The sequence below is a fragment of the Centrocercus urophasianus genome, unplaced genomic scaffold (genome assembly GCF_019232065.1).
Source record: "Centrocercus urophasianus isolate 14NV4802_14NV808 unplaced genomic scaffold, USGS_Curo_1.0 seq_15, whole genome shotgun sequence".
Classification (NCBI taxonomy): domain Eukaryota; kingdom Metazoa; phylum Chordata; class Aves; order Galliformes; family Phasianidae; genus Centrocercus; species Centrocercus urophasianus.
The window spans coordinates 43382953-43394968 of record NW_024884697.1 but is presented as its reverse complement, the minus strand read 5'-3'; the positions used below and the strand labels follow the sequence as shown (position 1 = coordinate 43394968).

The following is a 12016-nucleotide window of genomic DNA, read 5'->3' as shown; positions in this document are numbered from 1 at the left end:
TTCAGGAAGAGCATGATGTATTTCCTGGCTATTTTTGGCAGCGTTCCTTCAAGATCTTGCAACTGCACATGGTTACTAATGGATTTGCATGAAATGTATAGCTGTGTCATTCTATTTCCTGCTAGCATTTTCCTTCTGAAAGGGCTGTGGAGGGGGAGTGCCATGTGACAACAATGCTTTGAGATCTTACTGTTGCTTTCTGTATACCCTGCTTCCTATTTTCCTCCATTTGTGCTGATTTAGAATAGCCTATTGATTTTTCAGAAATGGACATCTCAATGCAAAATGTAAGACTCGATGGTTGGACTTGATGATCTCTGGAGGTTCCTTCCAACCCCTACGGTTCTGTGATTCTGTGATTCTGTAAGCTTAGTTATCAAGACTAAATTCTGTTCTGATGACCGAGTCCCCAGAGGCCAATTGTGTCTCCATGAAAGCCTTCCTGGAATAGTGAATTTAGTACTGAAATCTGTGTGATTAAGCACTTGGCCTTAATTGGCATTCATTCCTCTTTGATGTACTGAACTTCATTAGGATTTTGAGGCGTGCTTTGTAGAAGTAGTGTCACACCAGATAAATGTGGTGTTTACTGACTGGCTGTGTTAGGGAAGTGTTGGGTTTTTTTGTTTGTGTCTTGCAACTGTGAAGTTGCTGCTCAGAAACTTTTAAAGGGAAACACTAAATTCTAAAATACTGAAGTGTCTCTATAGCATTTTAGAATATTTTTCAAGTACACTGAGATTTAAATGCATGAAGTACTTTTCAGGTATTGAAGTCGTTCTATTTGCATTTTGGTGTTAAAAAAATAATTCACTTAATAAAATTCAGAAAAAGTGAATACAATTTCCTGATGAGTAGAGGCCAAGTGTGTAGATTTTGGATTTCAGCTTCTTTATAGTTACAGCAGATTAGTTTCTGATCTGCAAAAGTCAGGTTCCCTGCTCTCTACCACCAGCTCCTTGGTTGCATCCACTTCTCAGCTCTCTTCTGTGCTTCCAGCTGGCTTCTGCTCAGGGAGGGATTTGGGCACATCATGTATTCAGGAACCCTTACCCTGGGGCTGGACACCACTCTGGGATCTCCTTCTCTTTCCAAAGTCACTTGTCCTTGGGCCTGGGAAGTGCTCTATATTGTACTGTCAAGGTAATTATTTCGTAGTGCTAGGGTAGTGCAGTGAAACTGCATGAAGGATAGGAAAGTGAATTTTTAGCTCAAGAAAATGTGTGGGGTATATTGTCTCTTATTTTTTCTTTTTTGCAGGAGTCTTCATGCAAGTCTTTGTCTCCACAGAGTAGTTTTCCAATTGGAGGAGAAATTTTATGTAGCATCGGGTTGATTTTCAGTCATACGGGCTTGTAATTTAGTCTGCTATATCACTTGAAATAAAATACATATATTATGAGAAGAAGATACATGATCTGGGACAATACTTGTATCTTCTAAAGCGCCCTGGGAGAATTATACCAAGCATTTTTTTTTTGAATGAGAATAAACAGGAACTTCTTTGCATTGAAAGAATTTTAACACATTCTTGTGCAAATGGGTTTGAGATGTGCTGATTTCATCTGTTTTTATACTGGGACAGATTCTGAGACCCAATGTTGTCTTGTCAGATCCAAAGGACATAAGTTAATTGGAAAACTGCTTTTGTCCGAAACCAAGTCTATAATTCTCATGTGCAGTCCAGTCTTCAAATTGTTTGGAAAGCCTCAGGAAAACATTAAAACAACTCAGAATCTCCAAGATTGTCATAAAATAGAACTTTTGTCTCCTGAGTGGATTTGGTTTATCTTTCATTCTCTTTTGAAGGGCTCATAATTAATGGATAGAAAGAAATAGGCGCAGCGAGTTGACCTACATACCACGCATAGTGAAACTTGTAACAGAATTTGAAGAGAAATGATAGAAGCTCTCTAATTTATCCAGTTTTACAAGTACGTAGATGTTGCTTAATTTCTTGATGTTAGCCTTTTGTGAAGACCAGTTTGGGTTAGGTGTGTTGATGTGTATGAGGGGAGCAGTGGTGGCCAAGACAAAGCCAGCTCTGCTGAGATGTGCTTGCTGCTTGCTGGGCAAATCCCACTGCTGCTTCCAAAAAGCCATTGTGTGGCTCCTTATGTCACTGTTTTGTACGGTCTGGCAAATTGTGGCATGTTAATCTTGGCTTACTTCCCATCCATATGCAGTAAAAGAGCCATTTTGGGTGCGAACGTTACCTGTTACAAGCTTAAGGTTAAACTGCGCTGTCATTCATTTCCCACCAAAGAAGCACTCTCTACAGATGGCAAAAATGCTATAGCTGTGCTGTTTCCTGTTATAAAACAAGGATGTCCTCATCCTTCCTCCCAGTGACGTCGTATCAGGCTGGCGCATTGGCCTCGCAGGCCATGGGGAAGTGACAAGGCATCGGAAGGAGCGCTGAGGCCATCAGGCACAGAGCCACCTTTTTCAGCACATTCCTTCTCATGTGGGTATGGGAACCCGAGTGTCACTCCCACAGTCTACAAGGCTTTATTTTTCTTTCTGCTTTTACTCCACGGTTGCTTTTTTCTGGATTTCAGCATTCTTTCTACATGGTTTTTGTTCCTCAAGAAGAAGAAAGCTAAATATGCAGCGTTTGTCACCTGATGCTGGCCTCGCACCCTGCATTAAGCACAAGCCTCCCTGTCTCCAGTTGCCAACAGTGCTATATGCTGCAGGTTCCCAACATGTAGTTTCAGAGAGTATCTCAGATAGGAATCGATGCAAGACCCATTTATATGCTCAAGAACAGCCTTTTCCTGTGGGTTATTTTCAGCATTGGCTCAGAAAACGTGTTTGTGAAGCTCCTTAGTACGCTGTTATGCGTGGTGGTATTTTAACAGCAGCAAGTTCTAATGTAATTACATATGTAAAACAGTAGGGTTTTTTGGCATAAAGTAAATGTTGGGAAACAAAACGGTCAAAATATAAACTTCAGTTTTTATTTAAATGTCAACAGTGATGTATTATTATGCATAATTTACCCCACATTTATGTTTGCTCCATTGTTTTAATGAACAGACTTAGTGAACTGCTTGCAGCAACTCTCTCTCAATGGCCTAGACAAAATTTAGATTAAGGAATGCAGGTCTGTTTTGATACTGGAATCCAAGAAGTTCCTTTTTAAAAACATTAATTTTACTCAAGTTTTAATTTTCCTTGATATTATTCTCCTTGTGTTTATGTAAAACTATTCCACCCAGTTAAGCAAAAGTGGACCAAGTAAAACCATAAACTCCAGGTGCATCTGAGTAGACAAAAAGAATATTATCAGAACCACCAGTTCAACAGCTCCGGCCTGAGCTGAGGATCCCAGTGATTTCAAATGCAAGTTGATATTTTTCTTTTCCACTCAATCAGATGTTCTGTGTTGATTTTGAGATGAGCTGAAAAGTTTAGGAAAAGTGTCAAAAACCAACTCTTCTTATCTATGCAAAATACCGGAGGATGAGGGAACACAAGTCAGACCTTGCAAACAACTCAGTGATTCTTTGCAGTGAGTGTGTGCTGGTTTCAACCAAGCTACTCCATCCAGTGTTTTTCAGCAGGCTGCTCAGGAAGCCGTGCCAGCTAACGTGTATGCAGAGCAGACAGACATGTGTTTAAGAGTTAAGTCATGCAGTGTTTATTTTAGCTGTAAGTCACTAGTTTTTGAGTACTCCGATATTTAGCTTTCTTTCGTCATCTTGGAAGTATCTGACATGTAAAACTTGCACTCTGGTAGGCTGTGCCTTATTTTTAAATAGAACAAACAACATTTTGAAGAAGGGTGTTACAGCCCTGACTTCAGAGGTAGTAAGCAAAAAAGTCATAAAAATAATGAACAATACAAATGATGGACTTTGATTTTAGTGGATGAAAAGTAGTTAAACATTGGAATTTCACGGTGGTCCTGGCAAGGTACGGTCAGATTTTTTTAGATTAGTATAGGAATTTAGATTAGATGGGAATTTGTGGTGGAAGTTTTCCCTTTCCTACTTGATATGCTTAGTTTGAGATTTTGTCACAGTTTTCTAGAAGTCTTTTCAGTGCTTGCTGGACTGGTGTGGTGGTTTCTCTCTCTCTCTCTCTTTTATTTTATTTTTTTATTTTTATTTTTAAATGTGTCTGGAAAAGTTAAGTATTGTTTTCTTCTCCTGGTGCTGCTGTCCTTGCCCAGTAAGCAGTTCTCACTGGGGTCATGTTTTGTATGAGTGAAGATGAGGAGCAAGTCTTAACTATAACTGATGCTCTATACTGTTTATTAGCACTTCTATGCCCGGAGCTTTTCTGAAGGCCTTGGCCATTAGTATTCTGGATTTGCAGCTGTCACTATGAACTGGGGGCTTGGCAATGGTGCTCACAATAAGTGGAGGCGAAAAGCTGCACATAGTGTGAAGACTTCTCGCTTTACCCACCTTTGAAGGTGAGAAATAGCTGACATTTTTGGGTGGTGATGGGAAGAACTGATAGAGTGAGTCCTTCCCCTATGCAAGCCTCAAGGCAGGGGTTTAAATCCATGCGTTTTATTGCTGTGTTTCACTGCCCAGTACTAAGGCTGAAGGCTGGCACATGGCACTGGGGTGGGTAATGCCCTGTTGAACCTTCACAGAGTCCTTTGTTGCACAGCAATCTCTCACAGCAGCTCAGGCAGAGGCAGGGTGCTCTGACTGCATGCTCTGCTGCTTGAGAATGTGCCATGGTGCTGGGCAGATGAATCGAGGTTCTGCGGGTCTCCGAGATGTGGCAGAAGCTGTTTTGGTTCCTCTATCAAGTTGATCACTGAGTCACGTCAGAGGATGCTTTTCCCTGAGACTTTTAAAACGGAGACCTCTTTTTTATACACAGCTTTTCTGTGGTGATCGTGGAAGCATCTGAAGCATGCGTGTGTGTTTATGCAGAGCTGCACACGGAGCAGGGAATTGTCAACAAACGGTCAGGCAGAGCAGAAACTGAGAAATGCTGTCGGGCCGCAGGAGGTTGCCTGTGGCTGGGGGTGACCTCGTGGCCTTGTGGGCCTCTGGTGACATCGGCACTGGGTACAGATGCCTTGCTTATTTGTACTTAGAATGAGAATCAGGTTGGTTTTTTTTTCCCTTCTTGCAGAGAAAAGAAATAACGACTGTCGTGACCTTAGGAGAATGGCCACACAAATAAACGCTGCTGGCTGTGAGCACTGGGATGGCCTGGTGCCTGCAGAATCAGGTGCCTGCCATGCACAGTCAGCTGCTGGTGCCTGGTGGGACAAGCCAGACCCCTGCCCTGAAAATCTAGGAGTGAGCAGGGGCAGATCAGGGGTAAAGGCCTGGATAAAATGGCTGTTCCTTGCATAAAACACTTCCACTTGTGGCTGATGGGTCAGAGGAAGGTGTTTCTGTCTGTGATCATTGAGGAACAATTTGGTAATTGTATCCTTAAAGTTCCCTAGCCAGCCTGGAGAGAACAGACCAGAGTAATTATAAGTAAGGCAAATAGTCATTGATCTTGTTTGCTTACAGTTTAATTTTTATGATGTTTTATATAAGACTGATTTTTTCCTCAGCATTGTCATCTATGAAAGAGCAGATCCCAGGAGTAACTGATGAACCTTAAAGGAGTAATCTGTACAGGTGGCCTGAAAAATCACTGAATCGCAGATTGACAGAATTGTAGGGGCTGGAAAGGACCTCTTGAGATCATCAAGTCTAACCCCCCTGCAAAGCAAAACGTTGCACCCATCCAGGTGGGTGTTGAACATCTCCAGAGGAGACTCCATAACCTCTCTAGGCAGCCTGTTCCAGTGCTCTGTCACTCTCACTGTGAAGATAAATAAATAAATGAGAGTGAGAAAAGGCAGATTGAGCTGCCTAGCATCAAATCTATAAAACCTGCTAATCTGTTGCCTTTTTGTCCTTCCTATTAGTCCCAGTAATACCAAGAACTTATTGAAACCACTGAATTGTCATTGGACAGAATGAGTGGTGTAACTTCAAGCAACCTTGTAAAACGCTTTTGGGATGACATGTTGCTCTGCCTCTGGCTGCAGAGAAGCACCATTTTGGGCAGAGAAGGTGAGCTCTAGTAGCTTGTCTGCAGGAAGGCGAGCTGTGCTGAGCACTTGTAGCCACAGCAGTGCCCATGGCATTTCTAGTGCTGCCCAGTACACTGGAGGGGAAAGACATGAAGTCAGCTTCAGCTCTTCCCATCCATGCACCTGCCATTAACCCAAGAGGTGACAGGCGCAGTGGGAATAACTTAAGATAAGTAAGCGTCCTGGCCTAGGCTGCAGTTCATCCTCGCTTGCTGTTCTGATGAGACACAAAAAGCATGGAGACATGAAGAGGAGAATGAAGCTGTTCGGTAACAGCTAAGATGGTTGATAATTACTGTCATCAGAGAATATCAAGTGTACATGATAAGATTATGGTAGATTGCAGTCCAGAAAACGAAATACAAGCTAAAGTTGTCTTCTTCAGGATAAGAATTGCCTTCTAAATGATTTGGGAACCAGCACAGAAATGTTCATTGTGACTTCAGGCTATAATGTCCTATGCAGGTCCTAAATGAGCACTGCCTGAAAGCAAGGCCTCAGGCTTGTTTGGAACTTCTATCAGAATACAAATAAACAGAACAGCCACCAAGCTCTTCCAGACAGAAAAATAAATCCTATCCTGATCAACATAAACATCTGAATTTACAGTTCCAGTCTGTTCAAACAACTTGTTAAAAAAAAGATGCTGGTGATTTAAGTTTTTTGATGTTTTTTGCTTGTACAAGCCTCACTGAATAATGGAATACCTTCAGTTGTAAAGCTGCAAACTGTGAAACTGCCAGATGTGGATTTTTTTTACATGAAAGAAAGATATGTGAAGGTGAATGCTTGCAGTTTTAAGTTGCAGTGTTTTGATGTAGGGTTTTTTGGTCACGTTTCAAGCCAGGAAGTGCATGATATACTTTTCAGCTGGCAATTCAGGTGGCAATTATGTAGATTTTCAAAGTTTCATCTTGCTGTACATCTGACTAAGACTGTTGTGTTTTGTTTCATTGATGTTTAATGTTGCATTAGGAATGTACAGCGCAGTTCATACGCTTTATCCCATAAACTGCTCGATTACAAAAAAAATTAGCATTTATTTGGTTTTAAGTGTCAAAAAATGCCCGCATCTATATTTAGGTAGGTTGCTCACATGCTATGACAAGATGTTCTTACTCAGTGGGCAGTACAGTGAGCTGGCACTGATGGTGTTTCACATGACTGATAATGCAGAAGTTTCTCTTGGTGGGACAAAGAATCGTGATGAAGAGGGAGCAAAATAGAGATGGGTATTTGGGGGATACTGTGAACTGGTAGTAGAACTGTTTAAAAAATATCCACTAGGCATGCCTGTGCTATGATGTCCAAACCTGCCTACAGGCTACAAGGAATTTCACTTAGTCCAGAAATAATTTTAAGGAAACCATATATGCATATAGATTACTAAAGAGGTAAAAATACAGAGAGAGTATGCTGTATATACAGAGTTATTTTATGGCTCTTCTGATAAAGCAGTGTTTATGATGAGAGATTGAGGAGAAACACGTGTTCTCCCAAACGTATCTGCTAAAGGCCAGGCCACACAGGGACACTGCACAGCTTTTTAGTAGAGGACAAAGCCACAGAGTGTATCTGCCCACATTCACAGTATTGCATTCCATCTCTGAACGTGCAGCTTGTTTGATTCCAGAAACTGTCTATTGTGCCTTTCAACCATTTGTCATCTGCTCATCCTCTGTGGTTCTGTTTTACAAAAAAATAAAATAAAATAAAATAATAATGATAATAATGATAATAATGATAATAATGATAATAATAATAATAACAACAACACAAAACAAACCCAAAAGATAAATTTATCAGGTGGAAGAACTTGAGGTATGCATTGGACTGTGAGCTGAAGAAATACAGTATGAAGATGAACAGGAGTTGCGCTGAGGTGCTTTGGCTCTTAGGGAGATGCAGTAAGAAAGATTTAGTGGGTCAGTTTCTGTCAGCAATCACAGTTTCCTTTACAGGAATAGCAGGTGCATGTGCACCATGAATTCAAAAAAGGAATTAATGTGATTCACAGGAAGAAAAAAGAACACATGCTGAATGGCTTTAATCTGCAGACTTACTAAACATCCTAAATCATCTATAGTTAATTATTAAAAACTTCTAGTTTTTTACTAAAACTTTCTATTAAATAAGTAGCTTAATCTTGCATTTACAAAATTATTCACCCAACATAAGTCAAGTATTTAATCCTCATGATGAGGATCAAATGATGACCGGGTTATGATTGATCCTAGTTATAGGAAATTAAAGCATCAGTTAAAATAAGTACAAAGGGTAGGAAAAAAAGGCAAGAAGATGTCTATTGACTAAGGTAAATATTAATGAAGAGGAGGCTAAAAATTGAATTGCATTGTGGTAAGAGATAAAGTGCTGAATACACTTTCAAGTTGAAAAGATAATTCCAGACTAAATCTAGATTAAGTGCTAGATGTGAAAAGTAAAACTAGGTAATTATATAGTAAAGAAAGAAATAGCAGCAATTATGTCTTTTGCAGGTTTAGAATCAAGCAGGAGGATAGATCTGCTTTTGGAATCTTGCAGGTTAAATAAAGATGAATATGATCTGCAAAATAAAAGGATTGGAGATGGCATCTACTAAAACTAAATGCTTTCAAGGTCATGGGACTGTGAATTAGAGTAGACAAGGAATTTTCTGAAATGCTGAAGCTAACAACTGGAAATTAGAGAGCCCTGATAGTGGAGCTGCAGAGGGAGCTCCACAGCAAAGCCTCTGTTTTTGCCCTCCTGGAGTGTGCAGGAGCCATTCCTGGCATCCTCTGCACCAGGGCTCTCTGGTGACCACTCACTGTTGCATGAAGTTGGTCATTTTCAAGCTGAAACACCTGATTGTATCCTGGGGTTGTCTCAGATTCTTGTCTGGACTTAGTGATGATCTTTCAGGCTCTTCTTCCCCTTCCCCAGTTCTGAATATGGGAGACAATAAGTACTTGGGTGTTTCCCTAGTCTTTCCTGTCTTGTTTCAATAGAGCTGAGTTATTTTAGTCTTTTCTGTGTCTTCGTGGCTGACCAAGGTCTGTCCACAGGCCAGCTTATCTTGTCTTCATCTCTAAATATCTGTCCATTTGCAATCAGCTTTTGTTTTTTAGATTGCCTTGAGCATTGGCTCATCAACACCTTGCAGTGGCTGCCAGAGCGTTCTCGCACAGCTCTGTCCTTTACTTCAGCAGCCACCTGCCATGGGATCCACACTGACATGTTTTCTTTTAGGTAGCTGTCATGTTTGGAGGATGGCCCTCCATCTCTGCTTGTTAGTGATTCAAAGTTAGGAAAATAACAGTAAGTCTCAGCCATGCGTATGGTGTCCCAGGACATCTATGGGAAGAAATGGGTAGCTGTGAGAGATGATAGCTGCACAAAAGCATATGTGTTGGTCAGTATACTAACATTTGGGATGGCTGGAACAGCCTTGGAGATAGGGTTTTTGGATTTGCTTTATGTTTTGCAGAACAGCTGATTGCTTTTATTTCATATTACAACAAGCTTGTGATATTCCAGCATCTTTTTGTAAGCTTTGAACACTGATTTCATGAGTTTCAACACTGCTTAATTGTGATTTGCAATTTTTTTATATTCTTAAGGATTAAAAATAGGAGCCCAGGAATTTGATGTGCTAAACATGACTTTGTGAAAGCTTCAGGTTCTACTTTCTCTAGCCATTTTAGTTGCTTCTTTAATTTTCCCTACTCCCTCTTATTTTCTTCTAGAAACGCATTTCTCTGTTAAAGTTGTCAAGACTAGTTAGAGGAAGAAGGTTTTGTGCCTGTCTCATGGAATACAGCTGAAGTTAATGAAAAGAGACCTCTATAATCTTTGTAAAGCAGCAGAACATGCTTATATTTTATAGCTTTGACAGCTACCCGGAAGGTAGTTCTCAGAAATGGGAGTTTGGAATCTAAAGATTCTTTTTTTTTTATTTTTTTTTTTTAAGAATTATTGGTCCATCCCAGATGCACGTGTATAGCTAGTTTATGCAGTGATAAATAACCTTGTACACATAAATGCATCTAAAATTCCAGACAGAAAGCTCCAATCTGAGTACTGCATCTGCTTTAGTCCCATTGTTTTGAGAGGGGGAGGCAAAACAACTATGCTGGCTCCTTGTCCTTCTGGCACACAGTACAAACATTACACCATAGATAGTTGTAGCAAAAAGAGAATACTTATCAAATCTGCTGTGAAGTAAACTCTGAAGGACAAAAATAATATAAATACTCCAAAGTTCCCATGGCATTTGGCTGCTGTTAGTGAGCACTGCACAAATACCAACGTAAATAAAATATTGCAGAGTTGGGGGTCATTTGTGGAAAATGCTACCATTGTCATCAGTGTTTTCAGATGATGTGCTACTGCACTCAGTGCTTCTGATACCAAGCACATTAGTTGTTGTGTGGTAAAGCAGAAGGCTCTACCTCAATAAAACGTATTTTTATCTACTGTCTATACTTTAATTTTAGATCCTTAGAAGAGCACCATGATCATCCTGGCATGGGAATAGGAGATCTTCAGTCGGATGAGGAAGATATCATGAACAGTTCTGATGAAGATGACGACACCAATTCTGATTCCAGCAAAGGGGAGCCTGATTCTCAAGATCAGGTATCTTTTCATCTTCATCTTCCGCAGCTGCTCCCCACTCCCGTGCTGTTTTCTGAGAACCTGTTGAGGTATTTTCAAGTAAAGCATTGAGTTGACATAAGTGGATATATTCAACTTCTCCATTTTTATTGTTTTGTGTGCTATTTACAAAACTTTGATTTGCATACATTATCCTAATGTTAAGAGACCTAGTTTATACATATGCTCTTGGAAAGTGTGTTGCTCAGCACGTTTGTTCTTTGTCTTTCACTGAACTGCAGTGCTGCCTACTGTGCCTCTAATAATTACATTCACAGGTGTATATTTACAGATCTTCAACTTTAAAATGATCAGGACTGTAAATATTTTAAGGAGGTTATCTACTCATAGATCCTTGAGTGCATCACGTCTCCCATGCACTGAATGTAAAATTGTTTTGTTTGTCAGCGTTGACAAAGCCCAAAGAACGGAGCAAGATGAAGATTGAAAGGTCCAAAGACCTCCTTCTGGAAAATCTCTTAGAAGTTGCAGTTTTGTGTAGGTGGTCCTTTATCAGAAGGTTGGCCATGTAATGAAGGCTTCTGTCTCTGCAGGCAGCTTTCTCTTCTGTGGTCATCAAAGGAGAGAGAGCCATAGTTGTCAACTTTCTGCTAACTTCTGCGAATGGCTGATCAGAATGATTGCCTCTCTTTTAATCTTATTTCTCAGTTTGTTGCATTTTTAGAAGTTCTTTTTTGTAGTTCTGGAAGTTCTGACACCAGCAGGCGTGTAGAATATTTACAGATACATAGTAAGTATAGATAGTAAGTACCCGTATACAGATACAGATATATACAGATACACTTCCTCTTCTCAGCAGCAGTCCTGGCAGCTTTGGTGATGCTTCATCTCCTTGCAAGTGAAGCGTTGTTTCCTACAGTGGTAGACTTCTGTTTGGCTCCTTTCTGGGAAGAAAAAAAAAAAAAAAGGATTATTGAAGTGAGATATTTTAATGCTGGAAAAGAAGATTTGATTATGTAGTATCAGGTCTGAATTTCGCTTTACAAGACTTGCTGATCTGTGTGCCCCTAGAAATGTTCTCAACCTTCCGTGACAGAGTTTTTTAGAAAAATGTCCCCGTTAGGAGGCTTTTCAGACAGGTTTCATGGACGTGCACAGCCACCAAGTAATTCAGAGCTCACTGTGAAGCCTCTGCTGGTCGGCTCACGCCAGCCGGCTTGTGGCACGTGCAGCCGGCAGCTGGGGATTAGCAGCAAGCCGCTCCTTGCTTCCAACTTCCTCACAGCTCTGGCAGCTGCATGAGAGAAATGAAGCAATCCCTGCCTTGGCCTTCAGCTGGTTCTGTTT

At 40.6% G+C, this 12016-nt stretch overlaps 1 protein-coding gene across 1 annotated transcript in view; it reads left to right on the top strand.

The window, feature by feature from the left end:
* FGD6 (FYVE, RhoGEF and PH domain containing 6) overlaps positions 1-12016 on the top strand; it is a 67475-nt gene that overhangs the window by 14998 nt on the left and 40461 nt on the right. Inside the window, exon 3 of the mRNA XM_042815703.1 lies at positions 10549-10690. Coding sequence (XP_042671637.1) covers positions 10549-10690 — 142 coding nt within the window. The remainder of the gene's footprint in view (positions 1-10548; positions 10691-12016) is intronic.